The following is a 23,964-nucleotide window of genomic DNA, read 5'->3' on the forward strand; positions in this document are numbered from 1 at the left end:
TAATCTGCTGGACTTACAGTTTTGTTGAGGCCCGGGTGTGAGTAGGATGGGCTGCTTCACTGAAAAGCTGGCCTATGTCCCAAGTTTAACCCTTAGCCTTTCCTGTCAGTCGTCACCTGCACATTTTTGGAAGATTGTATGCCAGAGTGGCCTTCTTCAGCTTGGAGGGGGAGAGGGGCATCTCTTTCACATGGAATGTTTCCCAATAGTGGGACACCTAATTCGCTTTGATTATCAGACCTGGTAGTCAACTCTGAGTTGATCGGCAGCCTTTTAGAGGTTCCCCAGCCTGGGGCGAGCAGTGCTTGTGTAATCTCTGCTCTGACGGAGCAGAGCAGAGAGTGGTGGGGAGAAGCCTCAGGCACCCACCACCTAGAGGTAGCCATGGGGCGTGTAGAGGGCCTGGCCCAGGCTCTTGGAGAAACCCCAGGGGAGGCGCAGTGTGGCCTCTGGCTGCTCCGGGTGCACAGCTCACCCTGCTACGAGTGGAAGCCTCCACAGAGGGAGCATCCTTGGGGGAAGGCTCAGCCTGATAATGCTGTGGCTGCAGAATCTAGCACAGTGCTGACGCACTGTAGGCACTCAATACAGGTTTCACTGAGGAGAATAAACAAGTGTTAACCCCACCTCTGTGACCGATTACCTGAACTGCCTTGGGGGAGTCGCTTTTGTAAAGTAGCAGCGATGAAGATGAGGTGATGATTCAAGTGTGCTCTATCATTCTGTACAGATGTGAGCTGTGAAAAATGAGGACCTGCTTAGATTGCTGCTTCTTAACTATGCCCAGAACTGAACTTGTTCAGTAATTTAAGTGGTCCAAGAGGCAAGGTTTTGGTTTGTTCTTTTTTTCCATTTCCCACCCAGCAGCTCCAGTCAGATGAAGTATTTTATTTTAAATTCAGCAGATACGCGTTGAGTGCCTGCTGTGCGCCCAGCCCAGCTTAGGCGCAGGGATACAGCAGTGCCTGAGGCAGGCAGAGCTCCCATTGTATTGTATGTGGAGCTTCATTCTGGTGCAGATAAACCAGAAAATGTCAGCTGTCATATACACTACGGAGGAAGTACAACAGGGTAATGGCTGGGGTACGGGAGCTATTTTAAGAGTGTGTAACATTTGATCTGAGACTAGAACACGGAAGAGAACCAGACGGGTGCACAGCATTCCTGGCAGAGGGACTGGCAAGAGCCACGCTTTGAGGCAGGAACGAGATGGCATGTTCAAAGGAAGGTGGCAGGATGAGAGGTAGGAGGGTGCAGGTTGTATAAACTGCTGTGCGCTTGGATAAGGAATCGGGACTTTACTGTCAAGGTGATGGTTAGTTATAAGCAGGGAAATGACGTGTGATTTGCATTTTAAATGGGTCGCCTATTCGCGTGGTAGAGCACTGGGTTTTTGTTGTGCTTTGACGCCGGGTTGGAGTTTACTGGCATAGTCCCAGGAGAGGTGATGGTGGCTTAGAGTAGGGCGGTAGAGATGGGGCGGAGAGCAGTGGGTGGGTCTGGGACAGAGGCAGGGCTGTCGGGGTTCACAGACCGAGGTGAGAGGACGGGAAACCCAGGGATGCCTCGCTTTGGGATTTGAGTACTCTGGGTAGGTGATGATGGTGGCATGCGTTTGCTAGCATGGAGAAGACCAAGTTTGGAGGAAGGGAAATAAGGAGCCCAATTTTGGAATAATCTAGGGTGTGAGGGTGGGAAGCGAATGGAGTTACAAATGAAAGAAGATTAGCTATGAGTTTCATCAACTCATACCAACTGTTGAATCTAGGACATGGGTTCCTGAAAGTTCATTATACTATTTTTACTAGTTTTGTAGATGTTTGAAATTTTCCGTAACAGTGAAAAGGAAGAAATTTTGGGAGATTAAAGCGTTGTGTGTTGGATAGGCTGTTTGAAATGGAAATTCAAATCAGCAGTTGGATGTATGAGTTTGGAGTTCCCTGCTGGAAATATAAGTTTAAGCTGCGTAGAGAGTATGGGAAGAGGGCCCAGGCCTCATCCCTGGGATGTGTCAACATTCAGAGGTCAAGCAGAAGAAGGGCTGGGAGCAGAGAGGGAGAAGGAGTGGCCAGTGAGGTGGGAGGAAAGTCAGCAGGGTGTGGGTAAAGCCAGGGGAAAAAGTGTGTCACGGAGGGAGGGGCTGCCTGAGCTGGAGTCCGCAGAGAGGTCACCATTGGACTTAGCAAAATGGGTAGTGGGTGACCAGAATGACTGGCTTTAGTGCACTGTCAGAGTGAAAGCCTTGACTGTATTGTGTTGGAGAGGGAATGGAGATAAGAAAGTGGAGCCACGACCAGATATAACTCTTGAAAAATTTTTATGTGACTGTGAGCAGAGAAATGGGGTGACAGCTGAGTTAAGGGAGAAGCTTGTTTTGTTGTATTTTGAGAAGCACCCAAGCACAGTGGTCAAGTGATTCCAGGATCAGCTTTGCCTCTTACTAGCTGTGGGACCTCAAGTTTTCTCATTTGTAAAGTGGGGAGAGTACTAATGTTTGCCTTCCACAGCTTTCGTGAAGATTGAATGAATTAATGTATGTAAAGTGCCTGCGCATGGCAAGCTCTCTATATGTAGGTGTTTGCACCTGATGTTGTATGAGGTGGAAGGTCTGCGTGCTCGCCTGTGTTCTCATGGAGAGGGGAGGAAGGGTGATGGAGGCTTGGGGAGGCAGAGAGGAGATGAGCCGAGGTAGACAGGCTAGCCTTGGATGAGCAAGGAGAACTCCTTTGCCAGGGTGTAGTGTTGACAGGCATAAACCGCTTGAGAAGTTGTACAGTGGACAGAATTTTGTGCTCTTTCCTTATCAGTAAATCACTCCAGTAAAACCAGTGTCTTTTAGTCTGGTTCCTGCCCATCAGATTGGTGTTTCTGCCCCAGTTGAAATAACATCTCTGGGCCCTGGTGTCCTTATGTGCTAAGTGACATACTATTTTTTGATGATGACTAATTTTTCTTCAACTCAGAAATTCTCCGTGCCCTCTTTTGTTTCAGGTCATCGTTAATCTTGGCTTTGTTTAAATTTCTAAGCCAACAGAAGAATGAATGGGAATGAACAGAGGAAGCAGTTAGGTTTCCCAGAGAAAGACCTGTTTCCTGTGCAGAGACTTTTGCAGCGGCAGTAACGTCAAGATGCCCTACAGAAAACCAGCTCTTTAAATCGGGATGATGGCATTTCCTCTTAGATGCTGACTTTGTCAAAGCTTTCATACTGTGTGCTAGTAAAAGTTGGCAAATGTATTGTTATTTTATTGAACAGTAGAAGAGTCTAAATGTTATTTTATGGAAAATTTCATTTCCTGCCATGTGTTTTAGCTTAGGAGATGGCTAGTTGAGGTTTCAGTTGCGAAATCTTTTGATCTGTTAAGTATGAGAACAAGTACAAATGTTAAAACATAAAGTTTCTCCATCGTGTTTTACTTATTCACTCAAAGTAAAGGAAAAAATGGCGTACAACAAGGGCCATGATTGCAGATCTTAATCATGGGAAACTAGCTTCAGAACAAAGATGCGGCCTTCAAAAAGGTTTTGCTGGAAAAATTTATAGTGTATAGTATTTGTTTTAATTAAGTAAAGTGTTGAGAGGGAGGCATGTCTTTCAAAATCAGGAATTGTTAAAGGTATGTCGTGCGGCCGGTTCTGGTGGTTGTGCCCCGGTGGTGAGGACTCGCATCCGCAGGCACGTTACTGTGGGTGTGAATGCCAGCGGGCATAAAGCCTCTGCTAACGTGTTCGGTCATAGAGACTCTCCACGTGAAAACAGGACTTACTCGGCGCAACCTGTAGCTTTTTTCCCTTCTTCCCTGAATTTCGCGTTTGGACATTGGCAAATGATTGGTGACTCCGTTCCACGTAGACCAGCATTTGATCGAGAAGCATGCTGGTACATTTCAGTTGGAGTTCTGTGTTCCTCCTCCCTCCGCCCCCCCCCCCCCCCGCTCCTGCCCCCCCCCCCCCCATGGATTGTGAATGTTGGTTTTCCTGCCACCAGGTGACAGTGGGACGCACTTAGCACCCCCACGGGGCTGGTTTTGTCCACGACTCTGACAGGTGCCAGTTCCGCTGTCACAGCTGGGATAATCTAGCCCTTGGTTGTGTTTCTACAGGGTGTAGTATTGAAAGGAAGTAATGAGATTTCCAAAATGAATATTTCTTCTTTGGGAACTTAGGAAAAACAAGAGTAATGATGTAAGGGAGAGCCCTCTGATGATTCATTTTGCTTGTCTCTGTAGTAAGGCATCTAAAATTGAGTGTGTGGCAAACAGAGAAGAATCCTGTCCCCTGTGGAGGTCCCTGCCTTTCCTGGCCCCTCCCACAGTTTTGGACATGAAGACTATCTAGATTTTCTGTAGGAGTTCCCACCCCCGCTCACCCCCCTCCAGCTTTCTTTTTAAGAAACAAAAGTCTCCTGAACTTCAAACTTGTTAGAGTTTTCATTTATTCTACAAATACTTACTGAATCTTACTATGTGTTTGGCCTTGTGATTGATCTAGGAAGTTGATGTAGGTGTAAATTCTACCTAACACCTGATCTCAGGAGGCTCGTGGTCTGTGTGGTTGAAAAGACATGTTCATACATGTTTATATTTACATTAATATGTGCTAAGTATGATGATAAAGGCAGAAACATTTTGTGGGCAGAGTTGAGAGGATGAGGGCAAGAGGAAGACCTCAGGCAGAGGGAGGGGTCTGTACTTGGGCAGGGCCTGGAAGGGCGGGTAAGAGGTTGATAGGGCTGAGAGGGCGTGGTGTGCAGGGTTTGGGGAGGCAGGCGAGCCCTGAGGATCAGCAAGTAGTCCAGTTTGGCTGGTGAACCACTAGCCCTGGGACCCAGGTGGAGCTGAAGGTGGTAGGAATTACAAAGGCCTCTTAGCATGTTTTGATATTTGTAGTTGAGTATTAGAGAGCCCTTGAAGGTTTTTGAGCTGGAGAGTAACTCAGTGAGGTCAGAACATTAGTATTCATCTGTTGGCTGCTTTGAGTGACACAAGGAGAGGGCCAAGGGAGCAGCAGTTCAACTGAAAAGAAAACACTTGACTCAGGATGGTGGTGGGTGCACCAGGGGAGAAAAAGACATGAGCTAAATTCATGGAACTTGGCTGTGTTAGCGACATAATGCCTGAAGAGGCGAAGTGCGCACGTGTGTGCCAGCTGAAAATGGATTTGACCTGACTGAGCCAGGATGGGTCCAGAATTGAAATCCTGGTGATGGAAAGCGGCCGATTGTGTGGGGCCCTCTGGGGGCAGGAGAAGCCTCCCTCTCTGCACCTCCAGCGCCAGGCACCATGCTCAGGAAGTGCTCGCGAGCGAACGTGCATTTAGTCGCTCACATACATGAGTGTATCACTGGGACAGCACTAACAGGTGATTAAGGGCCAAGCAGACCTGGGTTTGAATCCTGACCCTGCCATCCCTGAGTCATCTTGAACAAGTTACCAAACCTTTCAGTTTCCTCAACTGCAGAATGGAGAATCACCCTGTCTCTTGGGATATAGCATGATTGTTCGTGTTAGCTGGATGTATTAATACACTTAAAAGATTTAACCCAGCCTCTGGTATACACCCGAGACAAATACCGCTCAGACATTGGCTGCTGTGACTCATCCAGGGGAGGGGAATTGTGAACCTGTGACTGGCAGCCAAGTAATGGTGAATTTGAGTGGGGGGTTACTAGATTTGGAAGTGCCTGAGGACCTCAGCCAGGAGGTGGGAGAGGGAGCAGGAGTGGGGCAGTTTAGAAGAGGCTCCCACTGAGGCAGTGTGAGGTAAAGGAGAAGAGGGGCCAGGTAAAGGAGGGGCCGGAAGGGACCTGAAGGGTTCGACGTCAGCTGTCCCAGGCAAGGACTATGGGCCAGCAGCATTGTACATGCTTTGCACATATTATCTCACTTAATCTTCCTGACAACTTCGTGAGGAAAGGGGTTGTTATTCCCATTGTACAGCCAAGGGGGGCTAGGTAGTAATGTGCCTGGAGTCACACAGCTGGTGGGTGAGTGGTGGAGCCAGGGTCAGAGCCAGGGTCACACGGCAAGAGGTCCAGCTGGAGAGCCCAGGCTGTCACAGCCGTACTGTGCTGCTCCCTTTGATTTTGTTGCTGAGTTGTTTAGGATGACCAAATGTCGGTAGCCATCATGTGTGATTAAACAGAAGATCTGGAGGGCGAACAGTTGGATGTGAAGGAACAGGTGGGAGCTGATAGAGCAGTGTTTCAGGGAGGGTGGGGGGCAAGCATGGAAAGTGCAGGCGGAGGGTCAGTAGTGGAAACGCACCCCGCTTGCGCTCCGGGAGAGGAGAAAGAGAGGATTGGCAACATACAGAGAAAGAGAGGCCAGGGGGTTCACAGGAGCGAGAGAAAGGCAGAACATTATATTTTGAGGAGGTGAGGGAGACCACCACCCATCTTGAGAATTTTCCAGTGGATTGTTAAGAATGGTCTCCCACTGATAGTTTGATTAGACCTGGTCCTGTTGGAGGAAAGGGGCTGAATGAGCCAGCATTAGGGTAGGAGGGTCGTTGACCTTGAACAGATTTCTAAGGCACCCTCCGTTAGAGCCCTGAAGGTCATGCAATCCAAGGAGAATGACCTTATGTTGGTCACCTGCTGTGATTTGGTTTGCTGCCAGTGGCGTTGAACAGCAATAGGACGTTGAAGAGAGACTCATACTGTCTTTTTTCCACTGTTGTGAGGATGTCCCAGGTTTAGGGAGGAAGAGAAACCCAAAGGCAGAGCCACCAAGAGCGAAGCAGAGGCAGTGTGAGGGCTGCTACGGCACGGGTGACACTGAGCTGAGGAGTGCCTTGCTCAGACCTGGCTAGGGTTTCGAGAGACCAGCTGCGTCATTGAGAACGGCGCTTCCCAAACGGTAACATCTGTTGTGAAGGGCTGTTACTGTAAGGTTGTGGACTGTGTGTATTTTGTAAAACAAAAACATAGGATACCAGTTCAATTTGTTTGCTGTTACTCAATTTAACAGATACATAATTTACTCTCAAATTGCTAAAATAAGGTTTTCAAGTGCGTACCTTTAATGGCTGAAGTTTGCTTGTCATGGACTTCTTGCAGACTCAGAACAAACGCAGGCTCGCAGCTAACAGTGGGCCTCCCTTGGCGTAGGTCGTGCTCACGGAGAATTTAGACGCCGGGCAGGTGGTTTGCAGGGCTCCACTCCCCTGAGCAAGTCCCAGAGTGCCGGCCTGGCGCACGGCATATGCTAGGCACGCAACAGATAATCGCTTGTTAAATAGTCCCTTTAAGACGGTTTTTGTATGCAGAACAAAATTCACCTAGTATTTTGGCAAGCGTTTCAAAACTAAGATGTTCACCTGGTGGTAGGCGAATTTTAAAGCAAAATATGCTCTGCCTTGTTTTGCAATTTTTAAAAACCACATTTTTGTAGAATTGCCACACACCCCAGTTACCAGAAAGCCGTGCTCTGTTCCCCGCGTTGTGTGCACACCAACCTCACCGCAGCCATCTTTTGACTCAAGGTCGTGTCGGCAGCCAAGGTGTGTGGAGCAGCCTGCGAGTCGCCCTCCGTGAAGAGGCTCCGCCTGCTGGTTGCCGATAGAGATTTTACTTTTAAAGCTGGCCAGTGGTAAGTAAGTGGCTTTTCCGTTTCCCAAGCGTTCCGTGTGTTCAGGAAGGTGCCATCAGATAGAAGGGCTTATTTTTCTCTGTGGAGGGACTTCTGTGGCCAGCTGTTCCTCCCGAGGGGAGAGACTAGACCCTGTCTGTCCGGGGCGAGCCGTCCTTGGCGTGGAGACCTGGGTTTCTTTCCTGGCCTCAGCCGAGCCTCGGTTCGGAGCCCGGGACCCCCTCAGTCACACATGAAACTTGCTGCCTTCAGTTTTTCAGATGGAAACAAAGGAGGTAGTTCTGGTCCATGGACCTGACAACCTTAATAATTCTGTCCTGTTGCTAATAAAATGCACTGTAGTAGTCTAATCTTGAGTTATGATTTCAAAAATCAGTATTCCTTATGTCAAACCCAGAGGAAACACATCGGTCTGAAAAGAAGAATAACTGGTATGTCCCAGAGCTGACCGCCCTCCCGACCGAGCTCCCGCACCACTCATGTCTCGTCGGGCTGACTATTGTCAGTGCCGACTTTACTGTCTACTGTCGGGACCCCCATCAGGCCCAGCGCCCTCGGCTCTGAGGACTAGTCAGAGCACTGATGGGGTGGCAGCCCCGCCGCCCTGTCCCACTGCCTGCGAAGGGCTCACGGAGCTGCAGTGCCAGTTGAATTGTAAATAAACCAACTTGTATTTCCTTAGGAAAGGTGTGTTTGGGTGTATGTTTCCTTTATTTAAATAAAGCATTCATTTCTAAATGAATTTCTGGCATGTCAATCTTGGTAGTATTTCTTAGGGTCACTTGACTAATTTTGGCAGTCCATCTGGAAATGCGGTTTTGTTGGAAGGAGGATGTGTGATAATAGCAAGTGTGATAATAGCAAGAGTTAGCAGTCTTGTGTTAATAGTTTGCCATTGAATTTAGAACTAGAAAACAAGATGCTGATTGCAATAATTTGCGTTTGTGAAGCAATTTACTGCAATCTTTGCACATGTTCAGTGATACATATTAAATGCATGTGGGCTGTTTGGGGGGGCGGGCGACATTTTTACCCTTCAAAAATAGTTGAGCGGTTATTACATTGACAAGTGGAAACTTTAATTGTAACGATCTCTCTTTCCATTTTTCCCTTCTGTGGGAATGTTTGTGTCCTGTGCGCAGCAGGGTCTCTGTGCCTGCGACTGTGGGTTGTGCCAGGACTCCGTCCCCAGTACCCAGGGTCCTGATTAGAACAAGCCCGTGCCTCAGTTCATAGCGCCACGGCCCTGGCGGGCCCACGAGGGGAGGGGCGCCTGCACACTGTGGTTGCCTGGTGAGGAGGAGGGGTCATTCTCTAGTGGTGTACATAGACACAGGGCCCCACGCGGCCCGCAGGGTGAAATTAGTCCGGGTTGGCGTCATACGTCCCCTGTCAGTGAGTGGCTTTAATCATGTCACTGATGCCAGGACTGGTTCCAGCACATGCCTGACCAGTTCCTGCCCCAGAGGACAGATGTGGGGGGCGGGGGTCATCTCTGCCTGTTCAGCGGTGACCCTTTCCCTGCCAGGTGTCCCTCAGCACTCATTGCTGGCACCTGGATGCTCCCCCTTTGAAAGATCGCCCCCTTAGCACTGACTTGCTGCGCGGCTCTAGGGGCTGTTTCTCTGGGTATTTGACTCCGTGGTGACAGGATGGCCACGTGCTTGGGTTGGTGGTGTCCACTCCTCCAGCGCTGTTGCGGGGATGGCTCATGCTCTAGGCTCTCTTGGATCGTCAGCGTGGTGGTGAGCACCGTGTGGTGCTTTGGAGAGGATGGCAAGGTTAGGGAGAGTCAGTGTGTGTGTGGCTGCCGTGCGGTTTGTGTGGTTAGGATTGTCAGTGGGCTGCTGCTTAGAGATACAGGAGGGGATTGCTCTGGGGCTTATCTTTGGGGTGGGAGGTTGGGCCATGATCTCAGGTCTCTGAGTTCTTACCTCCCCTGACTCCCGTCAGACCCTGAGGGGGAGGCTCCAGACCTGCCTCAGTGCTCTGGAGCTTTGGGCACGGATCCCAGATAGATGCCTTCAACGCAGATGGGAGTTTGGCCTCCAGGGCTCTTCCCGTGCTGCACTGTGTTCTTATGGGGCCTTCCAGAGGGGACTGGTGCCTGTAGTGGAAACCAGTCCCGAGAACTCAAGTAAGCCACTCCAGAGAGACAGCCAAAAGAGGAAACTGCCTCCGAACTACTTTGGGTTCTCTCACCAGTAGGCCCATCACTTAGCTCCTAACTCCTTGGTGAGTCCTGCCCTTGACCTTCCCGGAATTCCTCTGTCCTGGGGCTGGAGAGATTGGGACTCCCCCTCTGGAGTTTGCCACCAGCTGTCCTCATGCAGTGTGTGAGCGCCGGAGTTGCCAGATTCAGGGTTCCTTGTGGAGCCCACTGCTGTATCCCCTGAGGGAAGCCTCATCTCAGGGCCACGCGCCCAGGGCACTGGAGCCCGCCCGGCTCCCGTGTTGCTTTTCTGCCTGCTAGGTCTGTGACGTGCGCAGTTTCTTCCTTTCTCTGGGCTTTAGTTTTTGCACCTTTAAAGAGCAAATAGTAACATTCCTATGTTTTGGGATCTGTCAAGCATCTAGCACAATTCCTAATGTTTAACTTTATTAGTTTATTTTTGTTTTTGTCAGAGCCAGTGGTTTACTCAGTTAGAGATCATTTGTGCTGGTGAGGCCCAGGGGAGAGCTTCCAATTCAGTTCCTCGGCCAGTTCTGCAGCGAAGCGGAAGCACAGCAGGCCCAGCAGGAGAGGGTGAGCGCGTGTCTCCATTGTCGTGCTGGCCCCATGCATGCCGAGGGTGGTGCCCGCTCCACACTGGGGCTGCCGCAGGGCACCGCCCATGGGGAAGCACGGGAAGAGTGGAGAGAGAAAGGCATGTCTCTGACTTCATACAACATACGTTTTTGTGCTTGAAAGTGACTGGACTGCCTAAAAAGAAGGAGGAAACAGACTAGAGGAGAAAGTAGAGAAGTAAGCCTCTCCGCTTCCCCGCCAGCACAGGTGCTGCCGGTGCAGGGTACAGCCTGCTCGGCCGCGTGTGCATGGCCCTGCCTCCCACATGACCCCCCACAGAAAGTGCTGCCTTCCTGGTGTCATCTGTCCCCCTCCATCGCTCATCCGGTGAGCGCTGTGCGTCTTCTAAGACTCCTCTGTGAAGTCTTTCTTAATTCCTCTTCCCTGGTGGATTTGACTACTTCTTCATCTGGTCTTCTCCTCACCCTCCCAACTGCTCCCCATCCCCCAGGCAGATTTTTTAAAAGTAAAACAGTGGCTTTATCAGTATTTTCATGATAAAAGCAGGATCACATACGTTGGCATATGTGAAGAAATCTATGCTAAGTACAGGTATTTCTGGACAGATTTCAAATGATGAGCATTTTTTCTCTGCCAAGCAGGTCTTGCCATGGCCCATTTGATTGTATGTGTGTGTTAATTTTCCTCTCATTAGGCTGAGTTTATTGAGGGCAGGAACCAAGACACACTTGCATTCTTATTTCCGGCGTGAACCACAGTGCCTGTACGTCGTGGGCAGGTGCCGTCTAGTGTGCGCCCAAGAAAGGAGTGTGGGACTCTGAGGACCATAGCTGAGGACTGAAGAGTTTGGGGTCTCATGGGAAAGCCTCGTCATTTGGCTGGTTTTCCTGCCTGCTGTGAGCTGGGCACTGGGGCTGCATCTGGGGGTAGGACAGGGCAGCCCGGTGTGTCACAGAAGGCCGTGAGTCTGTGTGGTTCACTGCAAACTGGGCTCCTTCTCTCAGCCCTTCATATACTCACGCATCTGGAGGTGCAGTGGGTGCCTCAACTCTTGGCTCCAGCAGCGCTAATCCTGCAAGGGGTGTGTGTGTGTGTGTGTGTGTGTGTGTGTAAAACAATTCTTTCTTGGACAAATGTTTTATTAAATATGTGTTGCGCCTATTTTCTTAAATCCATTCAAATGAGGTTTTTATGTCATTTGAATTCTTCTGTAACATTTACTGAAGGAGTCCTTTTTTTCTAAAAGTGTCTTTCTGAAGTTTCTGGAGAAGGGTTTCCTTTTGCTCACCTGAGAATGGTCTTTAGCAACATCAAGCAGCAGAGGGCGCTATAGTTCTGGAGATGAAGACAAAGTAGCTCATTGATGTGTTTTTTTTAATGTGGAAGCTGTGGAGATGCTGTATAACTCCTCTGTGAAAGCATATAGCAAGCATCTTTGTAGTTAACATTTATTAACTACAAGAAAGTTAACTACAGTCTTTAAAATTTATATCTTGTCTGAAATGAAAGGGAAATTAATATCTTCATGGGAAACAGCCAAGTAAATATAGGCAAAAGCAGGCAAGGGACTGTTTCTGGAGTACTTCCAGTCCAGAACTGGTTTTTTAAGACTGTAAAAAAAGACCGGATATTTAAGGTCATAGATCAAAAGAAAACATCTTTTAAGGTCATAGAGCCAATCAGTAGAGGACATCATGTGCTTTTCATGTAAGCTGCTTTTCATGAAAACAACCTGGGGAAACTGGTACTTCGCTCTTTGGCGGCTGAGACACATCCAGACTGGATGTGTGTGTTGCCTAGATACGGGGAGGAGAACTTTTTGTGGTCCCAGGTTCTAATAAATTTTTCTTCCTTTGGTATGTGACTAGGTTTGCTGCATTTCCTAGGACCCCACCAAAAAAGGGTTTCAGTGGCATAGTTATTGATGGCTTGAAACTTCCAGGAGTTCTAGATGATAGGAGTATGGTTAGAAGAAGAAAAACATAAGATTTTCATAACTTAGAAAGCCATGGCAGCCTATTAGTTAGTTATATGCCAGTGAGCTTTTGTTTTCTTTTTCACCTTTGAAAACTGTTTTATTGAGACACACTTTACATATCATAAAATTTACCCACTTAAAGTGTAAAATTCACTCACTTTTAGATTGTTCGTTGCTTGTGTACAGAAATACACTTGATCTTTGTTATTGTTCTTGTATCGTGCATTCTTATTTGACTTGTTAATTAGTTTTATTATCTTCCTAGTAAATTACTTAGAATTTTTTGTGTAAAACATCATGTCTTCTGCAACTTCTTCCTCTCTCCAATCTGGATGCCGTTTCTTTCTTCCTTCCACCCTCCCTTCCTTCCTTCTTTCCTTCCTTTCTTGTTCTTAGTTGCCTTGATTAGAACCTCCACTACAGTGTTGAGTAGATGCGGTGGGAGCGGACACCCTTGTCTTGTTTTTGCCCTCAGCCGGGAACTTTCAGCCTTTCACCGTTAAATATGGCGTTAGCTGTGGATATTTGGTAGGTGTCCTTTACCTGGTCAAGTAAGTTCCCACTTAATCCTAGTTTGTTGAGTATTTTTATTATATAAGGGTGTTGAATTTTTTCAAATACCTTTTTTGCATCTGTCAAGAGGATCTTTGGGTTTTGTCCTTTATTCTAAGTGGTATATTTCATTGATTGCTCTTCAGATGTTAAACCAACCTTGTATTCCTGGGATTTTTGCATCTTTATTCACAAGCAATGTTCATCTATAGTTTCTTTTAATAACTTTCTCAGGTTTTGGTGTCAGGGTAATAGTAATACTGGCCTCACAGAATGAGTTAGGAAGTGTTTTTTTTTTCTTTTTTTTCTTTGGAAGATTAGTATTAATTATTCTTTAAATGTTTGGTGGAATTTGCAAGTGATACCACCTGAACCTATCCTTTCCTTTGTGGGAAGTTTTAAAATTAGTAATTCAGTTCATTTGTTATGGGTCTGTTCAGATTTTCTGTTTCTTTTTGAGTCCAATTTGGTGGTTGTGTCTTTCTGAGACATTTATCCATTTCATCTAAGTTGTCTAATTTTTGGTCAAAAAATTGTTCCTTTTAATTCTACAGAATTCCTTTATAATCTTTTATTTTTGTAAGGTTGGTGATGATGTCCCTCCTTTCATCTTTGACTTCAGTAATTTTATCTTTTTTCTTTCTTAGTCCAGCTAAAAGTTTGTCAGTTTTGTTTACCTTGCTGCCCACTTTTAAAATTGCTTCAACAGTAATAATTTCCTTGCCTTTCCTTTTAGGATTGATTTCTTTATCCCAGGAGTCTCTGTGGTTGGTGGGTTCTCAATATGCTCCAGCCCCAGACTGCTAGAACAAGAGAGAATAATAGAATTGGCAGTGAAATACACAAACCACCCTCCTGCTCTGTGGATTCACAATCAGGTGAGCAATCTCTGTTTAAATTTGCAGGTGAGGGCATCGCTGCCTCCAACAAGATCCGTCATCGGATCCATCTGAGAAACCTAGACTTGAGTGAGAAGGGTGCATGCTCACAGAGCACCTCCTTGCATCCAGAAATCAGACTCCGAAAAAGCAAAGAAGCAGAATCTTTTTGGCGCGTTAAAGATGACTCGATACTTCGGGGTCTGGAAATTCCTTCTGGGTCACCAAACAGTATTTAGCTGAATATACTCTAAGAGTAAAACATTGTACTTTACATGTAAGGTTTTGATTGACTCTTTGTATGTCTTGTAAATGGTAAGTCTACAAAGCAGACTCTTTTGTCCTAATCATCCCAAATAAAGGGAGCGGAACTATTATCCCGTCATTATTTGGAGGGAAGACCATCCCTATTACACGCTGCTCGTGCCCAGAGCTGAGCACCGCTAACCCCGTGGTGCCGGTGCCTCTCCGCCTCAGTCTCCCGAGAGCTCTTCACACAGGCCTCGGAGAGGGAGTCGACGTTCGCTGTTCATAACGCCTGCTGCCTCGGGGGACTCAGACACAGCCCTGCGTAAGCTGCACAGCCATTGCCTGTTAGAACTCCGAGAAGAAAGGGTGCGCTCAGAGCAGGCCAGTCATTTGTCGTTTTAGTGTTTGACCCGTGTGTTTTTTCACTGCCATCTCCTTCACTTCTCAAGTGTGCCTCCTGTTTTTACCAACAACCCATCCTATCCCAGGCACTTTCTTATCCCCTTCGCCACAAAGGGCTGCACCAGTACAAATATTGTAGATGTAGATGAACTGATCTTAAAATGTATGGTGAAGGGCAGAGGATTTGAATAGCTAAAACAGTTTTGAAAAAGACTAAAATGGGAGGAATCATATTACTCACATTTAAAGTTAAAACGAAGCTGCAGTAATCAAAACAGTGTGGTATTGGTAGAGGGAGAGGCGCACAGATCAGTGGAAGAAAGAGTTCAGAAATGAACTGACATACATACGGCCACTTGATTTTTGACAAAGGGGTTAAAGGAGTTCAGTGGAGAAAGGGTAACCCTTCAGCAAATAGTATTGGAACACTTGTCTATCCACATTGTCTGTCCAGACTTAGACCCACAAAAAAGTAACCAACCTCTCATACTCTATACTCGAGGTTACATCAGAAGAGGTTGTGGACCTAAGTATAAAACATGGAACTACACAAGCTTTAGAAGAAAGCGCAGGAAATATTCTGCACTTCAGGGTGGGCAGAGAGTTCTTAGACATGACACCAAAAGCAAGATCCACAAAAGTTTGATATATGGACTTAATAAAATTTAAAACTTTTTTTTTCCCAAAAGACATTATTAACAATTTAAGAAAACAAGCTGCAGACTAGGAGAAAGTATTTGCAATTTAGATACCCAGCAAAGAACTTGTACCCAGAATATATAAAGAACACTCAAAAATCAGTAAAAACAACAAACAATGTAAAAATGGTCAAAGGATTAAAGAGACACTTTACTGAAAGGGATAAGGATGGCAAATAAGCAATGAAAAAGTATTTAACATCTTTTAACATTAATCATAGGGAAATGCAGAGTAAAACCATTTGTAGTGGGATATGTCTGCAGACCTACTAGAATGACTAAAATTAAAATTTTGATAATGCCAAGTGCTAACACAGTGTGGAGCAACTGTGAATCTGTCGTGTTGCTAACAGGAATGCACAATACTAGGGCCGTGCTGGAAGGCATTTTGGCCGTTCTGTATGAAATTAAATATACACTTACCATAGGACCCAGCAGTACCACTCCTGGGTATTTGTACCAGAGATACGAAAGTTCTGTTCATGTAAAAGCCTGTACCTGAATGTTTATAGCGGTTCTGTTCATAATTATCAAACACTGGAGACACCCCAAATATCCCTCAATAGGTGAATAGATAAACAGTGATATGTTCATACAATGTGGTGTTATTTAGCAGTGAAAACAGAAGAACTATTTTTTGATGGCACACAACAGCGTGGGCGACTCTGAGAGGCACGTGTGGAGTGAAGGAGGCTAGTCTGGAAGGTTATGCACTGTGTAGTCCCTTTTATGTCACCTGTGGACAACGAAAGTGCAGTGGCGGAGACCAGATGGGTGGTTGGCAGGGGTGAGGCGTGGGGAGGGCTGTGAGCATGAAGGGATAGCACGGGGGCGTTTTTTGGGGGGTGAGGGAACTTTTTTTATCTTGATTCTTACTCAGATCTGTGTACCTTTTAAAATTCATTGAACTGTGCACCAAATATAGTTTTACTGTAAAATAATTTTAAAATTAAAGGATATTTGGATCTTTGGGGCAACAAAATAGATGTTCTTCTTGAGGTTAACATGTCACGTGTTATGTGTTCAGAGTAACCCCTAGATGCTTGCCTTGGCAGTTCCACTGTAAGGGTACCCTGCCACATTTTTATCCTCTGACTTCTGAGTCCTTCCTTCAGTGTGACCTCCGCTTCCTCATTCCTTTTTAGATTCTCGATGGGTTTTCACCCTTTACTATCTCCAGGCTACATCCTGAGTCTCTAAAATATGCCGCAGGGGTGGGATCAGCAAGGTGTTCACGTACCCAGTGCTCGCTGTTAAAATGAGCTTAGCCACCCAGCTCCCAGTGCACGAGCCCCCTCCAGGTGTCAGCCTCCCACGTGACCTGACCTGGTCCTGGTCCATAGCTCCCTGCGTGGTTTCATGCCTCATTGGCATTTCAATGAAGGAACTTATTCTTAGAGGCTGTTGAAAATCTCCAAGTGGCATTGCTTGAATGCACATCCTAATTGTAGTGCTTGCTCCACTCTGCCCAGTGGGAATTGCAGACGGCCTTTGTGAAGTCAGATTTTTCTTGGAACCATTCTCAGGTGGCTGTATCCCTCCCGAGAATTTGTCTTACTAGGCTGTTAGAGTGGACAATGGAGGCACGTGAGTGTCTGGGTGGCCGCAGGCTGCTCTGCTGGGACATGGGATGAAGTGCCATAAATGTCTTCCTTTATTTTATCTGCTTTGGCTCAGACTCCTGGCAGGGTAAAGGGTTCTAGACAGCTATTGTGCCTCTGCTCCAGTTGCTGTGGGAAAGTTGTTTATTTCGCAAGTAGAAAATCCATACTCCAATTAGATACATTGCTGTGTAATTGAAGGTAATGTCCTTTTACTCACTTTCTTATTGTGCTGTACAGACTGAGAGTCTTGTGTCCATGCTACCCTGGCAGTTTTTATTGATCAACAGAAGACAAAGATGGCTTTTGATTCTTTCCAGATGCTAGCAAATTAGAAGATAGATCTCCTGAAGATTATTTTGTCACTAAGGAGACGACAGGCTTCTTGAGTATTATCTTTCCCTGGAGCACGTTTTCTTGCCAACTTTAGGGTGGAAAATACTGCGGTTTCTAAAAACAACCACCTAAAGGCTTTGTTTGTTGTCATTACTAAGCGTGCTGAGATGACCATTTGAAAAGACTTTCTCTCTCATTTCGTAGTCTCTTTTACTCTCAGATTCTCACAGATGAAGAGATCAGGGTACGGGCGAGCGAGGTGGGGGGGCAGGGTGTAGAGAGAGTAAATCCGCGTCACTGTTAGGCAGCGACTCTTGTATCATAAATTCTGCTTTTCAGACTGGAGAGGAAGGAGCATTTCAAAGCTCCTTCTATAGAAGCTCCTTGGGTAGTCAGTCTGGGGGTTCCTACATTTTAGTTCTTACTAACAGAATGCTCCCTTGCTGCTGATTTCTTTTGTCAAAAATGAAAACCACTTATCATCCTCATGTAAAAATCTACATATTTAAAGTACTTAAGTTCAGATTTTTTTTCCCCCTCAGAGAAAGGATTTTCATTCATTTAACAGTTCTTTACCAATAAGGACCTGCTGTGTGAATTCAAATAATGTTTCATTTTTTCTTAGAGTTTCTCTTTGAGTAACTCTTCTTTAAACGGTAGAGCCCCGACAGCTTACAGCGTCGGGTCAGGAGGTACTTGCTGCCCGCCATGCGCAGTGCCAGGTGCGGGTGCCAGAGGTCTGGCCTTCAGAAGTGCGTGGTGCGTTCTGCTTCTTAGCGGGGAGCTCATTCGGTGAATGTGTTTGGGGATCGTGTAATGGAACAAACCTATTCTCTCAATACAAATTTCTTTATTTCTGGATTCTGGTTTATTTAGTGACAGGAAAGGAGGAAGCAGGCACCCCCAGCGCTTTTCCTTCCAGACAGCCGCAGTGAACACAGGGCCCTCTACTATGGAGCTCAGTTCCCTCAGGGAGATCCCCCCCAGTGTGTGCCTGCCACGGCCTGCGGGGTGAGCGGTGCAGGTGCGGGGACCCGTTGTCCAAATGCGGCAGCAGAGACTCAGACAAGTAAAGGGGCTTGCTGGATTCCACGGGGGCTGTGATTGAGCGTGTCTTCTGCCTCCTAGATTACTGCACTTTTTCTCCAGACTACATCTTCTCAACCCTGTTAGATCCAATCACCCTTTCTAGAACTGTCTTGAAATCCAAAGTTAATGTAATCAACACATTAAAAAAATTTTTTTTTACAAATACAGTTTATTGTGCAAAATTTAAGCAATTCCCAAGCACACTTAAAATTATAAAACAATCAACATGCATTTTAAAGTTACAGTTCGTGGCCTGGCTGGGTTGCTCAGTTGGTTGGAGCATCATCTCTGTACACCAAAGGGTCACGGGTTTGATTCTCGGTTGGGGCACACACCTAGGTTGCAGGTGTGATCCCCAGTTGGGGTGCGTACAAGAGGTAACCAATCAATGTTTCTCACATCAGTGTTTCTCCCTCTCCCTTCCTCTCTCTCTAAAATCAATTGACTATCCTTGGTGAGGATTAAAAAACACACAAACAAAAACGAAACATAAATAATAAATAAATAGATAAATAAAATTAGTTTGTTCTACATGATGACACCTTTCCCCTGAGCCTGAGGACTCCCTTTTATGAGGAACTATTTAAATAGAAAGGAATAACTTAAAACCATCAAGTTTCCTAGACCCGCTATTTAACACAGGTGGCAAACACAAGGCCTGCGGGCTGAATCCGGCCCTCCACCTTGTTTTATCCGGCCTGGCACCTTGTTTCTACCTGGTGGCAGCGCCGAGCTCCTTGCCCCTCGTTAAGGAGCAGTTGTATTTATACAGTCCTGAAATTGCATTCGGCCCTTTGAAGGCAACTGTGAGGCCAGTGTGGCCCCTGTGAAAATGAGTTTGACGCCCCTGCTTTAAAACATTGCCCTAAGGATCCTATTATAACCTGAGACCACCACACCTGGGATTCGCCTGGGACGTGGTCACTGGACATGAGTGAATAAGGCTGAGTGTGTTACATGTCACAGCTCTGTCCACATGGCGGGGGTCCCTAAAGAAGGGACATTTCTCTTCAGACACGCAGGTCTTTTTCACTGCCAGAAATCTCTAAACACTACATTTAATTTTTGTTAACAAAGATACTCGTGAAGTAGAAGTGTATGTCAAGGTGACTTTGCAGAACTTTAGACCAAGAAAGGTCTAAGATGTGAGGGGCTTAGAGAGACTGTAACCAAAACGCAGGTTTGGCTGCCTGCCATGAGGAAAGCCAGACTCTTGACAGGTGCTGGTGCAAAATGACAGGGGTTTATTCAGGTGCCATAAGCTGGGAGAATGGCAGACTCCTGTCTCAAAGGCCATCCCCCTTCCTGCTGAAGCCCCGGTTCTTACAGGGATAGCGTTCAGGGGGCTCCTCTCTGTCCCGTTACCTTGCTAGCTTTTGGAGCGCTCAGATTCTGTCTATTCATCCTTTTAGCTTTTGGTGCACTCAGTGTAAGAACCCCTCCACACCATCTTGGCCAGTGCCAGACACTCCCTGCTGCTCCTGAACTGTCCACGTTAACAAGACTTCCTAGTGCCCTGGATGCAGCCGACTTCCTAGTGAAAATTAAAAATAATAATAATAATAATGATTCTACGAGTGTAACACAAGGGAGAAATAAAGGGAAGTGATTCATAACCAAATGTAATGTACTTTGTTATAGAAACGGTTGGGCATGTTTAAACTAGGAGACGCATGAGAATGAGATAGTCAGGTGGCCCTTCCTCAGTGCAGGGTCACCATGAACACTGTCTGCAGATGCAGGTGGTACAGGTGGTCGTATGCCGAAGGACCACACGCACATTACCAGCTGGGATGCAGTTTTCCAGAATAGTGAACATGCTTTGTGAAATTCTTTTTTTTTTTTTAAGATTTTATTTATTTTTTTTAGAAAGAGGGGAAGGGAGGGAGAAAGAGAGGGAGAGAAACATTAATGTGTGGTTGCCTCTCGCACGCCCCCTACTGGGGACCTGGCCTGCAACCCAGACGTGTGCCCTGACTGGGAATCGGAACCAGCGACCCTTTTGGTTCATAGGCCAGCATTCAGTCCACTGAGCCACACCAGCCAGGGCACTTGGTGAAATTCTGAGTACCACAAAGTACAGTCTACATGGTGGCTACATTCTAGAAAGTTCAGACTATGTTAGATCCATACAAAAAAACCATGAAGCTTTGAGGGGTTTTTTGTAAAGTGAGTTGGAGCCTAGTCCTAGATCATTACAAGCCAGTTTCACCTATACGTGTATGTCCCGTTGGTCACTCAGGAGTCCGAGCAGGGCACTGCGGATAACGGCATGCTATTAAACCAGCTCTCTTAGTGAAAAAGGCCCTGCTTTGTACGTTTGCTGATTTCTGTCCTGTAAACACTCCCACACAGGCTGATGTCAGACTAGTAGTAGATGCTGGCTCACAAAATTCCCGCACATTCAACCATCAGCTTAGGAGGCGCCGCTAACTGCATAGGACGCCTGGCATCTCTGGCCCTGCCCTCTAGGTGCCAGCTGGATTCTCCAAATTATGGCAGTGGAAAAGTGTCATGCGAGTTTTCAAAAGCACTCCCTCACGGGCAGTATTTCCCCATACGAAGAAAACAGTGCCCTCAGCTCCAGTTGTGTTTCTGGTGTAAGTGACCTCACAGAACCGTGGGTACTTTACATGGGTAGGTGTACGTAGTCCTCACCCCATCGTGTGAAGCATCAGGCTTCCTGTTCTTGCTGCTCTGGGGAGAAGGGAACAGGATTGAGTGGTGCTGCCTGATGGCCACTGGCCTCAGTCTGTGGAGCAGGTCTGGCTGTGCCCTGCTGGCAACTAGGAGGAAGCCCCCAGTACCCACACTCCTCAGCTCTGATGAACCCAGGGCAGCTGCAGTAAGTGACACTTGTCCCGTCCCGCCTCTCTCAGCTCCATGGCTTTGATCAGAACAGGAGTACCTCTCAGAAAAGGAAACTCCTACTTTAGAGCTGGCCCCTGCGCCTCTTCACAACCCAGTTCCTCACCTACGTAGTTAACAAATGGCTAAATTATTCAAGCGAGTCTCCTTTAAAGCCTTAATACTGGAGCAGCTGTGCAATGTAGATCACAAGGCAGAGTAGCAAATGGCCTGTGTAATGGCCAAGTGGAATCAATTCACAGGGCTCTGGGAAACTTGAGAGCAAGCTGTAAAAATAGTCCTAATACTGATAAAAATGCTGGAGGTAGACGCAGTCAGTTTTACTAAAGAAGAACATTGAGTTTAAGACCTGTGCTACAAAGGACTCAAGGATCTTTTCTTTCCTGCCCAGTGTACACTTGACTCTGAAGTGGCCGTGAGAGTGGGTGGAGAGTTCTACTTCGACCCTCAGCCTGCAGATGCCTCTAGGAACCTCGTGCTGATTGCAGGAGGAGTCGGAATTAACCCTCTGCTTTCCATCCTGCGGCACTCGGCGGATCTCCACAGGGAACGGGCAAACAAAGGAAGTGGATATGAGATAGGAACAATAAAACTGTTCTACAGTGCAAAAAATACCAGCGAACTCCTGTTTAAGGTGAGGGAGAAATGTATGTTTTGTAGCTCGCTGTGAGCAAACTTGTCGTGGTTCTAATTGTCCACGGAACTTTCCTCTCGTTTCTGTCTTCTCTGCAATAGTCTAATCTGATCCTGTTCGAGTGAGAATCAACCAGCACATCTTACCAGGACAAGTCAAACAGTTAGTGCTGCGGAGGCTCCCAGTGACAGGACAGGACAGGGCAGGACAGGGCAGGCCTGGGGGCTGGAGTGTGGAGGTGGATGAACAGGGAAGTCACCACGCCTGGGACCCTGTAAAGAGTCAGGAGATGCACTCATGTGGGCTCATGCGTTGCAGGGGTAGGTGAGACGCACATAGTGGGGACCCAGCTGGGTAACTGAACCCCCCAGCAGTTGCATCTGTTGACACGAAGTGCATTTGATGGAGAAGGCTTTCACTCCGGATTGCTTTGCAGCTGCAAGGATGAACAAAAGAACAGAAACAGTTAAAAGACACAACTGTGGTCAGTGAAACTGCTGCTTAATTGCCAAAGCTTGAGAAAAAGGAAAAAGAAAAAACTCCCGGAGAGTTAGTAATATGCTTGTTAGCATATTCAGATTTCAATTAAAGCCAAATAGCCCTCTGTACTCTGAATGCTCTGTCCTGCTAGGCGGCAAACAATATCTCTAAGTGGAGAGCACGAGCGGCAGACGTGTGTAGAATGGGAGGCGAGATTCGGCATCAGTGGTTGTGCACATCTGGTTTGATTTTTTAAAATTGTAGTGTGACCAAATATGTTTGACATTCCAGAAAAATATCCTCGATTTAGCAAATGAATTTCCTGAGAAGATTGCATGCAGTTTGCATGTTACAAAGCAAACTACACAAATCAGTGCCGAACTCAAGCCATACATCACGGGTGAGTCCCCTAAAGATACTTTGACTATCTCCAGGTAGTTGGTGGGCATGCCAGTTGGGTGAATATAGATGCTTTATTGTTTGGAGTGGCTGGCTGGGAATATCACTACCTGGGGAATTGAGAGGTGATTCATCATGGAAAAATAAGGAGATATTTAGTTGGGTTTACTTATTATGTACAGTTTTCCTACTGCCCATATTAAAAATTTACTTTCCACATTTTTTAGGGGGCCTTTGCATCATCACCGTAGTATGCATGCAAAGAATGTATATTCCAGCCTTGACTGAATCGATGCCATTTGCCATTAATGGTAATTTAAATTACTTGTGGTTTCTCCTGCCTGGAAGGATTTTTCACAAAAACAGTTTCTTTACTTCGCTGCAGGCAGTTTTGAATCTCTACCAAAGAGCCCTAAGTTCATGCTCTTCTCCGAAGAGGGCATTACGATTAGCTTCCCGCTTTAGTTGCCGTCAGTTGAGGAAGCCTGGCGAGGGGCTGTGCTGGGGACTGGCCCCAGTGGCCAACGGGAGCCGTCCTGTGAATGGTGCAAGACGGACTCACTAGGCTTGAGTTACTGAAAGTAAACACTGTTGCCGCGTTGCAGTTAGTCGTTCCTCATCTCAGTACAAATGTGTCTGGCTTGATCTGGCGTTTATTCTGTTTCTTGGTAGAAGGAAGAATAACAGAGAAGGAGATAAGAGATCATATTTCCAAAGAGACTTTGTTCTATATTTGTGGTCCACCTCCGATGACCGACTTTTTCTCCAAGCAACTAGCAAATAGCCATGTTCCCAAAGAACACATCTGCTTTGAGAAGTGGTGGTAGTGAGCAGGCAACGGTGGAAAAGAGAAGGTGGTGAGATTTCCTCGGGACAGTAAGATTTCATGTTACGTGATTTGTGGCAAGATGAATTTCCCTCCACTTAGTCTGTTTTTTTTTAAGGGCTGTGAACTCTGACCTGCTGGAGAATAAAAGAAAAACCACCTGACAGACTTCAATGATAAACTTTTTGCAAAGACTTCATCAGTTAAGCTTTTTTTGTATTGATTTTCTTTTATTAATACTGTTTGATTATCTCATGATGTACCTTGAATTGGTCAGTAGAGATTTCTATAAGTATATAGACATACACTTGTATTTATTTAATCATGAAAATGTGGTTTTGTGTATGAAGTAAAAGCTATTTTTAAATTATTTGACAGCAGCCTACATATCTTTATTCAATAAACTTACAATTTAAACACATTCTTAATAACGTTACTTTGAAAAATCTTTATACTTGAAGACATAGTGGACCTTACCATGGCCTGCAGCCTGGCTTCTTCAGACCAGCCACGTCGGGTTTGGAAACCGAAAATGGTTAGGAAAACTGCTGCTTTCGGGAATTGAATATCCAGCGTATTTGCTTAATGTTAAAGAATATCCGAAGTAATGTCTCCTGACTAATTGTTAGTTTC

At 46.4% G+C, this 23,964-nt stretch overlaps 1 protein-coding gene across 2 annotated transcripts in view; it reads left to right on the forward strand.

Moving 5' to 3' along the window:
• OXNAD1 (oxidoreductase NAD binding domain containing 1) overlaps positions 1-23,752 on the forward strand; it is a 33,293-nt gene extending 9,541 nt beyond the window's left edge. Inside the window, exons 5-9 of one of the 2 annotated variants that reach the window (XM_053929658.2) lie at positions 7,486-7,592; positions 13,608-13,749; positions 21,384-21,626; positions 22,398-22,506; positions 22,733-23,155. In XM_053929658.2, coding sequence (XP_053785633.1) covers positions 7,486-7,592; positions 13,608-13,749; positions 21,384-21,626; positions 22,398-22,506; positions 22,733-23,070 — 939 coding nt within the window. In that variant the 3' untranslated portion in view covers positions 23,071-23,155. Of the gene's footprint in view, positions 1-7,485; positions 7,593-13,607; positions 13,750-21,383; positions 21,627-22,397; positions 22,507-22,732; positions 23,156-23,177 lie in introns of those variants that run through there. The other variant, XM_024566001.4, reaches the window with a different exon arrangement.
• Positions 23,753-23,964: the final 212 nt, after the last annotated feature.

Source organism: Desmodus rotundus, chromosome 8, assembly GCF_022682495.2.
Source record: "Desmodus rotundus isolate HL8 chromosome 8, HLdesRot8A.1, whole genome shotgun sequence".
NCBI lineage: Eukaryota > Metazoa > Chordata > Mammalia > Chiroptera > Phyllostomidae > Desmodus > Desmodus rotundus.